The sequence below is a fragment of the Arvicola amphibius genome, chromosome 15 (genome assembly GCF_903992535.2).
Source record: "Arvicola amphibius chromosome 15, mArvAmp1.2, whole genome shotgun sequence".
Lineage (NCBI taxonomy): Eukaryota > Metazoa > Chordata > Mammalia > Rodentia > Cricetidae > Arvicola > Arvicola amphibius.
Genome location: NC_052061.1, coordinates 54,686,222 through 54,705,353, shown reverse-complemented (window position 1 = coordinate 54,705,353; position 19,132 = coordinate 54,686,222). Strand labels below are relative to the sequence as shown.

The window sequence follows — 19,132 nt, the reverse complement described above, 5'->3', positions numbered from 1 at the left end:
AGGAACTGGGTCCACGTGCTTCATATATTTATATATTTTGTCTCAACCAAAGATCAACCTCACCAATGACATCTGTTTTGATCACTCCCACTTTCTAGGTAAGGAATTGAGATGCCCCAGCTCACATAGCAATGAACACTTATGTTCTTTGCACGGAGGCTGGGCTCCTAAACACTCCCTTTACCAAACCTGATCATCTAGCTGCAACAGAAGTCGCACTATTCCCAAATCTCCGAGTCTGAAAAGACCTTGTTATGAGAATCCCAAAAGGACATCCCTCCTCAAATACCCCAGCTCCGGGTCTGGATCAGCCTTGGAGCCCTCCTCGAGCTTCCAAGGCCCTCCAGAACCAGCGCGTATTGCCGATGGACCAAGACTAGCTGGATCTTAACAGGTTCAGAGAGTCACGGGAGGTGCAACTCACTACCAAAACACTGTCCCCGTACCCAGGTACAGACTCGGAGAAATGCGACCAAGATCTCTGAAGCGCAGAGCTCTGTGGAGACAGTCTAGGTAAAAGCTCAATTGGTGCAGTCAGTCCCAAGGTGACTAAACTCTCCACCCGCCCAAAGCCAGAAAACCAGTCACCAAACTACGGACTTCCTTAAGGAAGGCAGAACCTTGAGAGCGCATAGACTCCGCCCTGTCGCCCAGTGATTGGCGATTCCAGAAGGGGGCGGAGATCAAGTACAGGCTGTATAAATATTCATGAGCCGGCCTGGAGGCTCAAGCCGACCGAAGCCGGGAAGTTGGTCGAAGGGAGCAGCTCCTGCGGAGGTGGAGGCGGCTGCTGGCGCGGACCACGGCCCTCAGGTGTCCCCTCCGCCTATTGCTCTGTATTTGTTTTTCGGTCTCGCAAGAAGGCACAGCCTGCACACCCTACCCGACTGTGGCCAGAACGCGAAGCGGACTTTCACTGGCGGCAGATGCAGGAGGACCGACTGGGACCGACGCGGGAGTGAGAAGGCGGCGGCGGCCTGATCAGCGGAGGGCCCGGAACTCTGACAGTGGCGGTGGGCCCTGGGACGGACATGAACCCTCGGGGCCCGGAGAGGGGCCGCTAGGTCTGACCCCAGAGGCGAGCGGCCAGGCACAGCCATCTTGACTGCGGCCCGAAAGGAAACTTGCTTCGCGCCGCCCTCTGAGCCTTCGCTGCTGGGCGCCACGCGAAGTGGCTGGGCGTGCAGGAGGACCTGCCTGAGCTCTGGACGATGAGCCCAGGGGCCACCACCTTGCTCCGGGAGGGCTGAGTGCGACCCGGAGGGCGTAGGACAGACCCTGTGGAACTCTGGCGCGCCTGCGGTCACCCTTGCCCCAGGAGAGGCACGGGGGGAGGGCCGGACGACTTCTGCCTAGGCTTGCGACCCTGCTGCCACAAACGCTGCCCAGAAAGGGCTAGATTGTTGGCAGATTCTCGGCTCCTTAGGGAGAAGCAGCACAAGACCCGCTGGTCGCCTGCTTTCCCTTTCCTCCGATTTCTCTCTGGGTCCCCTAGGGCCCTTCTGCGCGCCGTCTAGAGGAGGAGGACTTGGGGCCGCGGCGCGCAGCATGGAGTGGGGTTACCTGTTGGAAGTGACCTCGCTGCTAGCCGCCTTGGCGCTGCTGCAGCGCTCGAGCGGCGCCGCCGCCGCTTCGGCCAAGGAGCTGGCATGCCAAGAGATCACGGTGCCGCTGTGCAAGGGCATCGGTTACAACTACACCTACATGCCCAACCAGTTCAACCACGACACACAAGATGAGGCGGGCCTGGAAGTGCACCAGTTCTGGCCCCTGGTGGAGATCCAGTGCTCCCCCGACCTCAAGTTCTTTCTGTGCAGCATGTACACGCCCATCTGCCTGGAAGACTACAAGAAGCCTCTGCCGCCTTGCCGCTCGGTGTGCGAACGCGCCAAGGCCGGCTGCGCGCCGCTCATGCGCCAGTACGGCTTCGCTTGGCCTGACCGCATGCGCTGCGATCGGCTGCCGGAGCAGGGCAACCCCGACACTCTGTGCATGGACTACAACCGCACCGACCTCACCACGGCCGCGCCCAGCCCACCGCGCCGCCTGCCGCCGCCGCCGCCCGGCGAGCAGCCGCCCTCAGGCAGCGGCCACGGCCGTCCGCCAGGGGCCAGGCCCCCACATCGTGGCGGCGGCAGCAGAGGCGGCGGGGACACGGCGGCTGTGCCCTCCTCGCGCGGCGGGAAGGCGAGGCCCCCTAGTGGTGGCGCCGCTCCTTGCGAGCCTGGGTGCCAGTGCCGCGCGCCGATGGTGAGCGTGTCCAACGAACGCCACCCGCTCTACAACCGCGTCAAGACGGGTCAGATCGCCAACTGCGCGCTGCCCTGCCACAACCCCTTCTTCAGTCAGGATGAGCGCGCCTTCACCGTCTTCTGGATCGGCCTGTGGTCGGTGCTCTGCTTCGTCTCCACCTTCGCCACCGTCTCCACCTTCCTCATCGATATGGAGCGCTTCAAGTACCCGGAACGGCCCATCATCTTCCTCTCCGCCTGCTACCTCTTCGTATCGGTCGGCTACCTGGTGCGCCTGGTGGCAGGGCACGAGAAAGTGGCCTGCAGCGGTGGCGCTCCGGGTGCGGGAGGAGCTGGGGGTGCTGGCGGCGCCGCTGCTGCTGGCGCGGGGGCGGCGGGAGCGGGGGCGAGCGGCCCGGGCGCGCGCGGCGAGTACGAGGAGCTGGGAGCAGTAGAGCAGCACGTGCGCTATGAGACCACCGGCCCCGCGCTGTGCACGGTGGTCTTCCTCCTTGTCTATTTCTTTGGTATGGCCAGCTCCATCTGGTGGGTAATCCTGTCGCTCACGTGGTTCCTGGCGGCTGGCATGAAGTGGGGCAACGAGGCCATCGCGGGCTATTCACAGTACTTCCACCTGGCCGCGTGGCTGGTGCCCAGCGTCAAGTCCATCGCGGTGTTGGCGCTCAGCTCCGTGGACGGCGACCCGGTGGCGGGCATCTGCTACGTGGGCAACCAGAGCCTCGACAACCTGCGCGGCTTCGTGCTAGCGCCACTGGTCATCTACCTCTTCATTGGCACCATGTTTCTGTTGGCTGGTTTCGTGTCCCTATTCCGAATCCGCTCGGTCATCAAGCAGCAAGGAGGCCCAACCAAGACGCACAAACTAGAGAAGCTCATGATCCGCCTGGGCCTCTTCACCGTGCTCTACACGGTGCCCGCCGCCGTCGTTGTCGCCTGCCTTTTCTATGAGCAGCACAACCGTCCTCGCTGGGAGGCCACTCACAACTGCCCATGCCTTCGGGACCTGCAGCCTGACCAGGCGCGCAGGCCGGATTACGCGGTCTTCATGCTCAAGTACTTCATGTGTCTGGTGGTGGGCATCACGTCGGGCGTGTGGGTCTGGTCCGGCAAGACTCTGGAGTCATGGCGCGCGCTGTGCACCCGCTGCTGCTGGGCCAGCAAGGGCGCCGCAGTAGGCGCGGGAGCCGGAGGCGGCGGCCCGGGGGGCGGCGGCCCCGGGCCCGGCGGGGGTGGGGGACCCGGTGGAGGCGGGGGATCTCTCTACAGCGACGTCAGCACCGGCCTGACGTGGCGATCTGGCACGGCCAGCTCCATGTCTTACCCTAAACAGATGCCATTGTCCCAGGTCTGAACCCAGAGCGGACGCCCAGAAGGGGCGGAGAGGGGTGGGGGATGGGGAGCCCGAGGGCGGCTAAGGGACCCCAGACAGGCCGGGGTTCCCACCCCTTCACCGTGTTGATTGCTATTAGCATGATAATGAACTCTTAATGGTATCCATTAGCCGCTGGGACTTAAATGACTCCCTTAGAACAAAGTACCTGGCATTGAAGCCTCCCAGACCCAGCCCCTCCCCTCCGACGCTCCGGAGCGCCTCCCCCCCCCCCCCCCCAGGCAATGGTTTCAGTCCGCTAGGAGAGTTGGAACCCTCCTGGGTACCCTGTCTGAGCCTTGAGGTCAAGCTGCAGACTTCACCCAAGGGACCGCTTCACCCTCAACCCCGCCTACATAGATTCACTCCTCACACCCTGGAGGAGGGACGACTGCTACCTTGTAGGATTGCACGGTTTGGGTATTCTTAATGACCAGGCAGATGCCTTAAATAAACAAGAGATGTCTTAATTATACACCCCAAGTAAATACGGGTTTCTTACATTAGAGGATGTATTTATATAATTATTTGTTAAATTGTAAGAAAAGAAAAGAAAAGAAAAAGTGTAAAATATGTATATATCCAAAGATATACAACGTGTACATTATTTGTAAAAAGTTTAGAGGCTTCCCCTGTAAGAACAAATATAAGTATTCTATTTTGTCAATAAAATGACTTTTGATAAATGATTTAAATACCACCCTGCCCCCCGAGTCTTCTGAACTGTCCCCCTTATGATTGCTGAGGACATGTGGGGAAATGGACATTTTCTGGCTTGCCATTCTGTACACTGACTTTAGGCATGGACACAATTACCTGTTAATCTCTAGTTCTTAAACTGTTAGCAAAGTAAATGTCATTGTTGAATCGAAATCAAAATCGCGTTTTTGCACCTTCCCCAAAGATGGTGTTTTGCTGACCTGTGAGTGACAGCTCACCTTGGCGTGTATGGTGTGAGTGGATGGACAGTTTGCAAAGGTTGCCTTTCCACCCAGCCTGTTTATTTGGCTGGTCGCTTAATTTGAAACAGCAGTCCTACGTGAGTATCTCCTGTCTGTGATTTTTGAAAGTCCTGACCTTTTACAGACCTGGTCACACTCTAAAATTTGGAGGTTAGTATTTGAAGCCACAGGTCACCTCTACTCTGTAAGTCACTTCACAATCTGGTGTAGCAGGGCAGGTGCTAGCTAACAGATTAAACGAACGGGTTAACTTCTTAATAGCGCTCCGTGCTTGTGTATTCCAAGTGTGCTGCTTTTTCCTGGAGAAAAAGGCTATTGTTCCTCTGTCAAGACTAAGCTAATTTATTTGAACAGAAGGCTGTTGAATCAGCAGAAGAATGTGCTGGCAATTGTTGAACTTTTACCTGTCTGCCCAGTGGCTCCGCACATCATGCCTTTAAGAGGAGCTAAATGAATAGGGTTAATCTGTAGGGAACTTGGTCTTTTGAGTTTGAAAAACTTTGATCTTTTCTCCTCTCCGAATGTGCTGTGTAGTCTGAGGTTTCTTTCCCTGCTGCCTGGCTCCTCTTGGTGCAGACCAATTGGCCACCGCAGAGCCTTACCGCTCGTCCATTAAAGGGATGTGGGACTTTTACTTTAAAAAGGAGAGGGAGAGAGGAGGCGAAGACTTGTAACAGTTAGTGAAGACCAGAGGCGCAAGTGCGCGCAGCCTTTTCAGCAGCTTTCCAGGGCTTTGTTAGCCAGCCCGCAGGCAGCTAGGCCTGGGTTGTGCATTGTAGAAAAGGCTCTGAATGCCCCACAGGTGGTCTGTGCACATAATCCCCCAATTTAAAGCGGTTTCCTTTGCTGGACAATTGCGTTACAAAACTCCCTTCTTTTTCATTCCTAATTGAACCAATGAACTATTATAAACTGCAAGTTTTTCTTTAAAAAAAAATCCTCAGTAAACTCTATTGACTAAAATGCTGGCATATTTTCTGAACTGGACCTTTCAAACCACTTGCAGGAAGTGCTTCTTCAGCAGATATTTTTCAGATAATTTTCTTCTTTAGGCTTTTTTTAATTTCTGGAAGATTAGCAATAATTTAAAAGTAATTGGTAAGGTTATATGTTCATATTGAAAAGACAGCCCCAGGTCCCCTATTAACCTGTCAATCAAGATAAACTGGCAGCTACCCCCCCCCCCTGCTAATAACTGGAGTCCAGCGTTGTGGATGGGGAGGGGCCCTGGGTACCCTTCTTAGCAGTTTGGTTTTCCTTTAGTGACTAAATTCTGAATTCATAAGAAGAAGACTACTTTTTTTATCGACCTTCATTGAAGAAGTATTGGTGTTTTATTTTTTAATTTTCTATTCCCTTCCAAAGTCACTATTTGTGATAACTAGATTTTGTAAATTAGATATGTAATGTGAATACAAGCTTCAGCTGTCATGCCCATCTTCATTTGAAAAATTGGGCACCTTGCCAGCAGTTTTATTCATTAAATAATTGCTGTTTTGTGGCCTAGGTACCTAAATGCACTCCCATCTAACTTACTGACTTGGGGGCTGTACGTGTGTGTAAACTGGCCATGAGCTCTGCAAATTCAGTAATAAGGTCAAAGTTGGGGGCAGAGCTTTATCATCTGTAGAAAAGAAAAGAGCTAAACGTTGTTGGTTAACTTGCTGATTTTTCTGACATAATGGTGTTCTTGGCGATGATTTTCAACTATGACTCTGGGGAGTTGTCATACTTTGAAGCTCTTAGCTCATTCCTCTTCCATATATACTCATAAAATGCCATACGTGATAACTTTTACAAGATGCCATTAAGTGTGCACAACTTAACAAACTTACGAATCAAGAAAAAGCACTGCTTCCACTCTGGGGACGTTCAGTGGGTAAGGCCTGCTGCTGTGATCAGCAGACTTGACTGACTGGGTTCAGGGCTGGCACCGAACCACTGGGCTTTGAAAGCCGAGACATGAATCAAAAGTTGTCAACACCCAAATGATACCCAAAGTTGATTGAGAGGGCAGGAAAAGTAAAGGACCCTTCTAGGCCCATGTGCATCAGACAGATGACAGGGTAATTGCCCAGATACCACTGTAAGCTATATAGGCCTGTCCTTAACTACTAAATTTAATAAAAGTGTTAAGACTTATCAACTATTTGACGGTAGGCAATGTGGTTGTTGTGTGCCCAGAAGATCAAAGTAAATAAAATCTAATGTGATTAACGCCACCAGGAAACCAAAGCTTGTTGACGTCACTTGCGGGAGGAATCTTGCTGAATACTTTTTTGGTTTTGCTGTGTAGTAAAGGCCACCTGGAAGTGCTGTAAACAGAGGTGGGAAAGTTAATAGAAAAACAGACGGTGCTGATTGAGCTGTGGGCACCTGCAACACTTCAACGCTTGAGAAGAGGAAATCAGGTTGTCTAACTAAGGAAATCACACAGAGCCAATTGCAGAACAGGATCAATTTGTGAGAGTCCTGCAAACATTTTGGGGAGGCTCAAAGCAAGGGCCAGGAGCCCGTTATTGATTTGAAAGGTTGATGCTATACTGCCATCTTGTGGTACAACAAGGTTCCAGAAACTGCAGGAGAGAGCAGTTTGATTTCTTGATTGAAAAGCCATGACGGAGCTGGGGAAAGTGCTAAATTGTTCCAGGGCTTGGATAGCATGCACACAGCCCCGGGTTCAATCCCCAGCACTGCATACTCTAAATATAGTGGCACATGCCTGTGACCCCATCAGGAGTTCAAAATCATTATCAGCTACAAATAAAGCTTGAAACCAACCTTGGACTAAAGACTCTGAAAAAATAAAATCTTGATAGTGTTGGCTCTATTTCTCGGTGGACCTGCACACATTTGTACTCTGAATTCTATAGCCATCTTCTTAAGAAAAACACCCCAGACCTATGTCAGGGTAAGGTGCCACAAGAGATCCCTGCCACTCACATTTTTATTAGCCTCAATTGAATTAAATTCTCCTGTGTTAACATCCCAAGTATTAAACTCTAAAAACAACTATTCATTTAAGGAATGGCAATGTCAAATGCCCCACTTCCATGGCAAAAGGATACAGTTTTTTTTTTTTTTTTTTTTGCTTCGTGACGTATTGTTTCACAGTTTCCTTGGAGAGAAGCAGATCTGCTGGTCCATGGGGTGTCCTTTAGAGTCACACAAGGATGCATTCAGTTGTCACCCACCAAGGAGAGGACACGCCACTGGAAAAGGAGGCTAGCCATGGGGTGGGGTGAACAACTGCTTTGGTTTGCTCTGGCTGTCCAGGAAGGAGGACATACGGGCGACCAGGCCTGTGTGACCCACAGAACTCAGTGTCTAGGCCTGATTTCACAGTAGCTGCCATGGAAGCAGCCACTCACGTATGTGTCAGTGCATATAAAGTCCTGGGGAGATCTCAGTTATGTTTCTGTTACCCTGACAGAAACATCAGGGCCAAGGCAACTCATAAAAGAAAGCACTTGATTGGTGACTCACGGTTCCAGATGGTTAGAATCCATGACCATCATGGTAGGGAGTACGGCAGCAGGAGGCAAGGTTCTAGAGCAGTAGCTGAGAGTTCATATCTGATCCACAGGCAGGGGGGAGAGGGAGAGAGAGAAAGAGAGAGAGAGCTGAGAACAGTGTGGGCATTGGGAACCTCAGAACTTACCCCAATGACTCCTCCAACAGGACCACACCTCCTAATCTTTCCCAAATAGTTCCATCATTAAGCACCAAACATTCAAACATATGGGAGCCATTCTTGTTCAAATTACTACCGGTCTGACATAGTCCTTGCTGCAGGTTAACAAAAAGTAATTGCTGCACTTGTGAAAAATCGTTCTATCTAGAGTAGAGCTGGGCCTAGACTTTCTGTACCTGTTCCCACTGCCCCGCTCTTCTATCTAAAGTCCACACCTGTGGGAAAACCATAACTAAAGAGTCAGGACTCGGTACCAGCGTATCTCAGACTCACACACTTTCTACCAGGTCTCTGAAAGGTTTGATGCTTGGGTCTTTGACTGACGGAGGGTACTCTCTGAGTCCTCCCAACTCTGTTCACAGCCATCCTGTCCTTCCCAATGGAGACCTCACTGGGGAGAAAAGCCAGATACTGAAAAGACTACCCTAGCCAGCAGTCAGGGGCCTCACAGAGAGTGCCTCAGCGGGCCAGGGGAGGAAGGCAGTGATGATCAACCCCTTCTCCTAGGTGATAGAGGGTTGGGAGGTGAGGCAGAAGGGCTCTGAAATGCCGGGGAGCCAACGTGCAGGAAACAGCTGGAGCCAGCGACCACACAGCGGTCATAGGCTATCACCGTGGAAGTGTGCTGAGAGGATAGTGGTCCCTATCTCTGGACACTACCCACAGAAAGATGGAGAGCAAGAGAGCAAAGATAACGCTGGGATGAGCATGAACTGAAGAGCTAACTGTGCATGACTTTGCGAGCCCTGGGACGACCATTATTTATAGTGCTTTATTTAATCCTCCAGAGAATTATACACTAAGTTAGAAAGCCTGTGTCTGCTGCTTTGCTCCCATAAAACCTGTTCCTAATTACACCATGCCCCAGCAGTAGTTCCTATTTCTGTTCATTTGTCAGAAGCCCTTGGAGTATTTTTTTTAAAACTCCTGAAGCCAGAGCCCATGGTGGAGGCACATGTCTATAGTATCCACAGTCAGGAAACTGAATCAGAGTGTAGGATGCTGGAAAGACTAACATGGCTGAGGAACTAGTTCAGTTTGTAGATTGTGTGTCTAGCGTACACAAAGGTCTGGGTTTGATGCCAGCGTGTGTCTATAACCCCAGCACTCAGGAGGGAAAGTCAGACAGAGATCATAAGGTAAAGGAATCATTTCTCAAAACAAACAGAAAAAAAAAATACCTTACTGCTGTCCAAGCTGTATCCTAGACCAATAAATTTAGAGATTGATTTTAGGGACTCCAACTGAAAACTAAACATTTTTTTTAAAACTACTGCTCGCAACTCTGATGAAAAATCAATAGATATGATTGAATAAAATATTCATAGTAGAGATTATCAGCTGGTGTGGTGGTGCAAGCCTTCAGTCCCAGCACCCAGGAAGTAGACAGGAAGATCTCCATGGGTTCAAGGCTGTCCTGATCTACTTAGTGAATTCCAGGCCAGGTCATGCAGTGAGAACCAATCTCAAGAACAAAACAAGAAAAGGAAAACTAGTGGTACTTAGAATAGTAACATTTTCCTGTCACTGAGAAGTAATTTTTTATTTATTAGCATGTATTAATAACAATTGGTTTCATTGTTATATTTTCATACATATAAATAATATATTTTGATCGCATTTCTCATGCACACATCTTCCTTACCCCTTTTTTTGTCTCCTACTTCTAAGAGGTAGATTTTGGGAGAAAACAAGAGTGCCCCCATCTGGTACAAAGACGGAACTTCAGAACTTTAGGCCTTGCTGTTCACAGAGCAGGCAAGTATTAGAGCATTTCTCTCCTGTAAAAAATAAAACGAAGAATTATACACAGAGTGCCCGATTTGTAATTTTTGTTAAACTTATGAGCCTATGAGTAACATACAATTTTAATATGTTAACTAGTAAATGTGTTGTTTATTAAATGTGTATTTACTGAAACCAGTTCCTCTAGAAGTGACCACCGTGCCGCGGGAGTGACATGACTCTCCAGTGCCAGGAACAAACCCAGCAGTGAGTGGGGGGTCGTCGCCTCCCTGTCCCATCTAACGTGGGATGTCATCACAGCTCCGTGATTACAGGAAAGCATTTTCTAAAGTGCGGAAATCCATTCTTTCTCTAAGCTCTTCACTGAAGGTCCAGAAAGTGAGGCTTACTGTTGGGAGCAGTGAGACCCCAGATCCTGAATTTCTTGTAATCCCCTGATCTGAGTGCCTACAGCTGTTCTGAGCACGAGACCTTCAGGAGTTCCTGATGGCAGAGTGGTTTCTGGTGGGTTTGGCTGGGGCATGGCTATCTCTATATAATCTGCCCCTGAACACAATAAAGGGGGCATTCTTGGGGAATTCAGGGATGACCCGTGTCGCTGTCTTTCTGTGTGTGTGTGTCTGTGTATTTTAACCTCCAGCCCCCTTGCCCGAAGCTCGGTAACTGGGTTCAAGCGCACCGAGCGCAGACACAGGGGTGCGGTGTGCAGCAGCTTACTTTTGCAAGCATTTTACTAACTGCATGGCAAGCCTGCTTTCACTTCTCAACTGCTGAGCTTCCTCCTAGTTCTGTGGGAGGAAGCCTGGCTACAGCAACCCACCAGGGGGTGCAGGATTTTTGTTAATTGTGACAGCAATTAACTATTTCAAGTCCCTAAAGAGAGGACCTTAGAAATCTCCAACAAGAGACTCTTCCTGTTTAATCTGACTAAGATAGTCCCCAAATGCCCACAAGTTAGAGGTCTGGTCTCCACTTTACACTGCTGGGAATTAGCAAACTACTAAAAGGTCTTGAGGCCATTGGGGTGCCCTCTTGGGGGATCATGGGACCCAGTTTGTACTTCTCTTTTCCTTCCCCACTACACGTGAGTGGTTCTGCCCAGTCACAAGTCTCTGCCATGACCCACTGCCTCACCATAGGCCCAGTGCAACAGGGACGCTTGATGACAGATTGACATCTCCAAACTGGGAGCCAAACAAACCTCTCTTTCTGTATACTGGTTTGAATCTGGTGCGTATTATAGTAACAGAAAATAGACTTAGACAATAATGCTGATCTGATCAGTACATATTGTATGTCACACCATACCCCGTAAGTATGTTACAGTTGTGTGTCAAATAAGAATATTTAATATAAAATAATATAAGAATATTTTAATAAAATAATATAATATTTTAATAAAAATAAGCACCCATTTGCTTTGTCTGTGCATTTGGGTATGGAGAGTGGAGGACAGACTTGGGGGCTCTCAGGCCTTTAGGGAATTTTTTCTTTTTTCTTTTTATTGGAAACAGGGTCTCTCACTAGCCTGAAATTCTTGTCGTAGGTAAATCTGTACAGCAAGCCCAGGGAATCTGAGCAGCTGTGCCCACCTTCCTCCACCTCCCTAGTGCTAGGGATTAGAAGTGCCTGGCTTTTGCTGGGTTGTTGCGGCTGCTGTAAAACAGAAAAGGAACAACATTTTAATTGTTGAATGGCACTTTCTTCTGAGTAAAAACTGTCCTTCCAGGAGAGAAGGGAAACTTTCACACATTTGAGGGAACAAATAGGATTCATTCCCAGCAGTATTTAAAAAAAAAGGGTAAACAACTGTTTGGGGAGGAGATGCTGACCCGCTGAAGTACAGCCTGCAAGCTGTGTGGAGAACCCACGGTGGGGTTTCTGTGGTGCCGTCATCAAAAAAAAAAAAAAAAAAAAAAAAAAAAAAAAAAAGAAAAAGAAAAGAAAAAAGAAAGAAAAAACTTTATTGAGTCTTTGAAATTTTCACCTCATGCACCCCAATCCAATTCACCTCCCCGTTCCTTTTTTATCCATCCCTCACCCCTGCAGTGCACCCTCCTCAAATTAAAGACAAAATAAACTGAGCAAAAGACCTACCTCGATCCTCCATCTTTCCAGCACCTCTTCATTTTTCCCAGTGGTTTCGGGAGCTGCGGTGTGTCACACAGTCTACCCTTTTGTCCAATTAGTCCCACCCACAAATGTTCACTGCAATGACTGGTCCGGTTCAAGGCCTCTGGCTTCTGGTACATCACCACCACTGGGCCCTCGTGGAAACTCTTCTCAGACGTCCTATTGTTGCCCAGAGTCATGGAGATCCTGCTGTTATTGTTCCACAGGACTAGTTCCTGCAAGCACTTTAGCAGGTCATAGATGGGGCAGAGGTTACCGTGGGCAGAGCTAAGGCCCAAGATGAGTCTCCATGGTAGCTGAGCTAGTCGGTCCAGCCATGGGGACCACTAGCTCAGGTGAGAGGCAGAGTCAGCTCTCCTAGGCCGATGCCATTGGGTCCTGTGAGGGGTGAGGCCATCTCTCCAGAGTTCTGCCAGCTCTCCCGTGTGTGCGGGGTGTTGCCAGCTCTTCTGCTGCAGTGTCCAGCAAGGGGCAGGGCCAGCTATCCTAGTGCCCGTGAGGGCCAGGGCTGACTCAGCACAGCCCTCGGATTTCAACACACATGGTTCCTATGATGATGCTCCCCTCTCCCCATGGTAACATGAGCCATGGACATCAGCCCAAACCCACGGACCCAGACAAGGCCCACAGCAGCAGCCCAGGCCTGGCACTGTGTGACTCTGCAGGCCACTTGAATTGGCACGGCCTTGTGGCACCAAGGCCCTTGGACACCAATATGGCCACATGAGGCGTCCCAGAACCCTGGCATCTGCATTGCTTCGATGATATCAGGAGACACGGACATCATCAACACAGACCTTGGCTGTGGTAGTCATGAATCCAGACATGACCATAGGCAGCAGCCCTAGCCCAGATGACACCTTCGCCCCAGCATCAGCATAGCCCTCAGACACCAACATGGCCACAGGATGCAGCCTAGACCCTGGACATCCATGTGGCCTTTGGGGCACCATGGGCCACGGACATCTCAGCCCATGCTCCTTTTAATAACCTCAATAAAAAGTCAAGGTTTCCCAAGCTAAACTTTGGCACCGCTGTTCTTGGTTTTCCCTGGGTTCCTTTTCCGGGTCAGTAGAACCTACCTGTTGCTTCTCTCCAGGAAAAGGCTGTCACTCAACAAACTTTCTGAAAAATTCTTCACAAATATCATTTTCACTTGATTGATTTTTAATAATCTTCAGTAAACTGAAGAAAGGCTGAGGAAATGGGGAAGCTGGTGTGTAGATTCTGGGTCCCTCTGTCTGTTGTCTGGTCTGTCTCCCCCATTTCCCCCTGAAGGATAAAGCAGTTCTTGCTTTGCAGGGCAGCTGCAGGAACTGAATTCTAGGACAAATGAAACCTGCAGAACAATGCCTTCTTGAAACTCCTAATTGCCATCCTAAAGAACTCTCTGCCTGCTGATAAATTGCCACAATCCAGCACTTCCCAGCTTGCTCAAGGCCTTGGGTTCAGTGTCCACCTCCTCCCCCCGACAAAAAAAAAAAAACAACAAAAAATTAAACTAAAATGGTAGTTGCCCCAGGAGATAGAAGCAGGACTGAGGGTTAAAGGCCAGCCTGGGTAATTGCTAAGTTCTGGTTAAGCTGGGGTGTCATAGGTGGCAAGGCAGGAACAGCGGTGGTGCCACCCTGTAATTCCAGAGTATAGACGGTTGCAAGAGGAGGACGGAGAGTTAAAAGCTATTCTGGGTTCCATAGTGAAGCTAGTCTGGGTTTCAGGAGACACCGTCTGAAAACAAGTAAACAAACACTAACAAAAACCCCACTTTCTGCAAAGATATATCCACCCTGTTTGTTTGTATGTTTGTTTTTCTTTTTTGCCACAGGGTCTTACTATGTAGCCCTAGGAGTTCTGGAACTGGCGTCTCAGCCTCTGCCTGGGATAAAGACGTGAACCACCACATCTGGTTACTTTACTATTACTGTATTCTTTTAAGTATAAGATAAATTTTTACATCTTAACATTCCTGCTTCTTTTGTGTAGCAGGAGCTCCCTGCGTAGCCCAGGCTACCCTGGAGCTTTGGTGGGCTTGCCTTCACCGCAGTGATGGAGTGGCAGGTGTACACCATCACACTTCCTCAGGGCTACTTTTAAGAGCTAAGTTCTGCGATATTCACATTTTTGAGGATGGGCTCAATGAACAACTTCTTACAAAACGAGACACTGAGGATACCGGCCGATTGGAAACCACTGGCCCCTTACACACCAAGCCCCAGTACAACCCTCGAGACCACTAACAAAAAAGGAAAAAAAAAGCTTAGATAAAGCAAGCTTTCTTAAAACATAGAGAGTTACGGCAAAATGCTGCAGCCATATATATCCTGGGCCTGATACTCCCCATGCCAGAAAATTCTACAACCCTCATGCGGGTAAACTGAATTTTGTATGAAGGAAATGGCTGATTTGACGTACTTTAGGTTTAAAATGACTCACATACTCTTAAGATCAGCAAGTGTTTATTCTGCATTATGAGTCTTTAAGAGGTGAGACATTATGGGGAAACCCTAAACTATTGAAGACACCATCTCAGAAGGGATTACAGGGCATTGACCTTCGGCTCCCCTGTTGACTGAAGGAGCCTTAGTGCCGGCCTATACAGATGTTTCCAAGTTTAATGAAGTCAGGGTGCAGCTGAACTTCACCAGTACCCCTCATAAGATCAAGGCTTTCCCAGAAACTACAGGGCAATGTTGCTGCATCCTCTGCCTTGCCTGTTTTGCCACACACATGCATCTGGGCCTGCTTTCACCGCAACCTCCCTACCACCATCAGATAACCAGTTTGAGAAGTGAATGAAGCATATCCCTGGTGTCCCTCCTGCCCCCCTCCTGTGCCCTTTCTTCGTGTGACCTCTACCTTCTGCATTTCTTCTCTCAGATATGATGCTCTGTCTACGTTTGTTTGTTTATTCTGTTTTGCTTTGCTTTTTTGACACAGGGTTGTCTGTTTCCCAGGCTGGCTTCGAAACCACTGTATAGCAAACAATGACCTTGAATATTTTAGGGGAGATGATGGTTCATGAGTCTATGTATATGTGTGCATGTATGCAAGTGGAGGCCAGAAGTCAACAGTGGGAACCTTGCTCAGTCACATTCTGTTTGAGACAGGTTACACTTGCTGCCTCAGAAGCCCCAGGGATCTTTCTGTCACCTTCTCAGTGCCAGAATTATAGGCTCATACCATCACACCTAGTCCTTATGACTTCGAACTTTGGATCTTTCTTCCTCTACCTCCCACATGCTAGGATTACAGAATGCACCCATATGCCTGGTATACAGTGCTAGGGACTGAACTTGGGGCTTTCTGTGTGCTAGGCAAGCCCTTTACCCATTGAGTCACATCCCCAGGACTGCATGCATTTATTAGAAAGAAGTTCCTTATGACTGTTTACTCACCAAACCTAGAAAGACTCAGGAATGTGGAACAAAGTATATGCCCTGTTCTCACCAGGAGGGATGCAGGATATAGAGATGGAGTAGACAATGTACTTTCTAACCCAACAGTGTATAATAAGTAAAGGTTCCAGGAAATGTTAGTGTTAGAAAAATTCCCAGGGTTATCAGCAAGGTCATGAGATGAACCTCTGCAGAGGTTCCTGACGGCCCATCATCTCTGCATCTGATGCCCAGTGACCCTTTATCCTGTTGAACTTTAATGGTCTCATTAGCATATGTAATGCTACCAGCATCTCAGTTTATTTTCTTGTCTTCTATAAGCCACAGACACATGAAGAAAGCCACTCCCTGACCTGCTTCCCTTGGTGTCTGAATCTGACTGTACCACACACCACATTCTGCCACAGTTCCTGTGTCAGAACCCTTACACTCTTTAATACCTCATGTTGTGGTGACACACAACCATAAAATTATCTTTGCTGCTGCTTTATTACTGTAATTTTGCTACTGTTGTGAACTGCAATGTAAATATCTGGTATGCGGGATGTCTAATATGCAACCCCAAAGGGATCTCGACCCACAGGTTGAGAACCACTGCCTTAGCCTATGTCTGTAATTGTGGAGTTTTGACTGTTACTATTCCAGAGTTATTATTGAAAGGTGACTACTGATTGTTATCACTTTGGTGATATCTTAGCATTTGGTGTTTTCCTATAAAACACCAGCTGGGAACAGGAACCATAGATGCCCATTAGCCAGGTTATTTTAATAAGGTTGCATCACCTCCCTGGACTTTTATCTCCACAGGGGTACAGGGAACTGGTCAGAGTCAGTTTACTAAGTCCCTGGCAGATCCCATGGTCTTCACCACTGACACGAAGGGATGTTGTCAGAGGGCCTCCTGAAGGGCATAGTTACAGATCTCCCCATCTGTGTAGCAGAATACCCGACACGGCCCTGCTTATGAAGCCCACAACTCTGGAGGTGTTAGTGCAAGGACTTCACACGAGAACTTCCACAGTAGCCATGGGAGTACCTCAGGATGAGCATTCAGTCCCAGAAACCAGGGAACGGGGGAGCTAAAGGCCAATGCTCTATAATCCCCTCTGAGATCAGGTCTTCAATAATTTAGGGTTTTCCCATAAGGCCCCACCTCTAAAATGTTTATAACACCCCCTGATACCACCTCACTAGGCAACAAGCCATTACAGCCTTGGCCAACTGTGCGTGCCTCAGTCAAACTTCAGCTGGACCATGGTTACAATGGAGTCATTTTTTGTGAAGGGGGCATGCAGAGGGAAGTGGGGGTTACAAGTGATGTGCAATAATACCGATGGCCTGCTAGCTCCCTGCTAACTCTCCAAGTAAGAAAGGAAGCAGCATAGTCTTTTATTAATGCAGGAGGTGAGACCTGCCCTTCCCAGTCCCCAGATGAGTACGAGGTATGCAGGTAGTGCTACTCTTCACTTTAATATGGCTTATTTATACAATTGTGAAGTCTGTGCTGAAACGTTCAGGTCTAAACCATGTGATTCGATTTGTTTTGATTCCCCAATTGTGCCATCAGAGAAAATTCTGAACAAGTCGATGGTCTCTGCCTTGTAAGCTATTCAATGTTCTGCTCACAAAAGATGACAAATAAACACAGGGATAGGAATAACCTTGGCAATTTACAGGTTTCTTACTTCCTAAACCATAAAAGTTCCTCAATCCAAGTAGTGTGTGTGTGTGTGTGTGTGTGTGTGTGTGTGTGTGTGTGTTTGTGCACGTGCACACACACGTGCACTCATAGAGAGGCCAGAACTCAACCTCCAAAGTCTTCAGGCATATCCACCTTGTTTTTGGAGACTTGGTCTCTGACTAGTCCATGACTCACTGATTAAGCTTTGTTCTCTGGACATTGAGCCCTAGAGAACCAACCATCTCCATCTCCCCCTATCCTGGGATTCCAAGCATGCACCACCATATCCCTATTTTTGTGCTGGAGAGGAAACTCTGGCCCTCCTGCTTGTAAGGCAATCACTTTACCAACTGAGAAAGCTCCCTAAACCTGGTGTCTTGTTTTTTAGAATAGTGACTTTTTTTAGATGAGGGAATGAAGATATAGAAAGACATGCTGACATTCTAGAAGCCCTATATAATGAAAGAATGGGAATCCCTTGGGCTGATATCTCCATTTTTCCCCAGACCTCCTTTTGAAGATTCAAGCAACAAAATTTAGTGAACACTTGTTAATTGTTGTAAGACTAAAACTTCCTTCTAATCATCTAATGCTCATTCCCATGGTCACCTCTACAAAACTGCTGAGCTTTTTTTCTGTAGAAAATAACAGCAGAAATGACTAATGAAAACTTTAAGAGTCTCGTCTCTACCAACTGAGCTAAGTAGGCACCACACAATGTAAACCTGAAACTGCTTTCAGATCAAATGGCTCAGTTAAAAACATCTGATTCATACATAGTTCATTGCTTTTTAAATATATTTCTGAGACGAATGGAACTGTGGCTTTCTAAAGCATTGATGGCAACAGAGTGATCTCCACCCCCTCCTCACGTAGAAAGCTTTCATCTGACTGACATTTTCAGTTCCAAAGTCCATCACTGAAGGAGGCTAGGACAGGAACTAAAAACAGAGTGGGGATCTGGAGGCAGGAGTTGATGCAGAGGCCATCGCGGTACCGTGGTGCTTACGGGCTTGCAAAGAACCAGGGCACAGCCCCAATCTGAACAGAGCAAAACTATGCTCCATTTGTGCAAATAATTGAATGTCCAATGTGTGGGATTCACTCGTGATATTCTGGGCTCCTCCAAGTATCATGAGTGACTTCTCAGGCTCTACCCTCTGCAGCAAAGAATATGTTTTCAGTAGTTAATGATCACCATCATTACTCTGACTGCAGTTTCCCCTCCCTCCTCTCCTCCCAGCCCCTCACTCCCCACTTCCCCTCCACCTCCCTCATCCACTCCTCCTCTGCTTCTATTCAGAAGATGCAGGCCTCCCATGGATATCAACCAAACACGGCATATCAAGTTTCAGTAAGATTAGGAACCTCCCCGCAATAGAGGGATCCTTAACTATAAAACTATAAAACATGTTGTTTCATAAGCCAGTGAGGAAAGCATTATGCATCTTTAAAGAAAGCCTTTTCGACAGGTTGCAGCCACGGGGTTCTTGTAGCTTCTTAGTGGACAGCTGGAAGGGAGGGGGAGTGTCCCATTGTTGCATCTGGTCAAGAGCTTTCGGAGCAGCCACACTGCAGGGTTACAGCATCTAGCCAGCTCCTGCCATCTGTCCTGGTGGTCATCTATATTACAGGCCCAGCTCTCAAGCTAAGTCTTTTCAGTTCAAGTGAAAAGCTGGAGGGGGGGGGGCGTGGGGGGAATCAAATACATGTGAGCAAAATCAAAAGAAGAAAGTCAAAACTAGGAGATCCATCTCAAATCCACGAGGGCAATCTCTTGTCTTGTTAAATGAACTCCTTCCTATGAAACTAGAATCTTCAGTTTTCCACTATCTCCTAATTTCTCAGTTCCAAGTCCTATTGTTGACTGAAATCAATCTAATAGAATTCCCAGATATAT

General features: G+C 48.5%; 1 protein-coding gene across 1 annotated transcript; it reads left to right on the top strand.

Annotated features, from left to right (window-relative positions):
- The first annotated feature begins 741 nt into the window (after window positions 1-741).
- Window positions 742-4,841, top strand: Fzd8 (frizzled class receptor 8). The gene has a single exon (XM_038313256.1). It carries the CDS (start codon window positions 1,549-1,551, stop codon window positions 3,601-3,603), a length of 2,055 nt encoding a protein of 684 aa, XP_038169184.1. The 5' UTR covers window positions 742-1,548; the 3' UTR covers window positions 3,604-4,841.
- The last annotated feature ends 14,291 nt before the right edge of the window (window positions 4,842-19,132 follow it).

Bases quoted from the DNA above. Each gene is read 5' to 3' on its own strand.
- Fzd8 (XM_038313256.1), top strand. From the start codon at position 1,549: ATGGAGTGGGGTTACCTGTTGGAAGTGACCTCGCTGCTAGCCGCCTTG.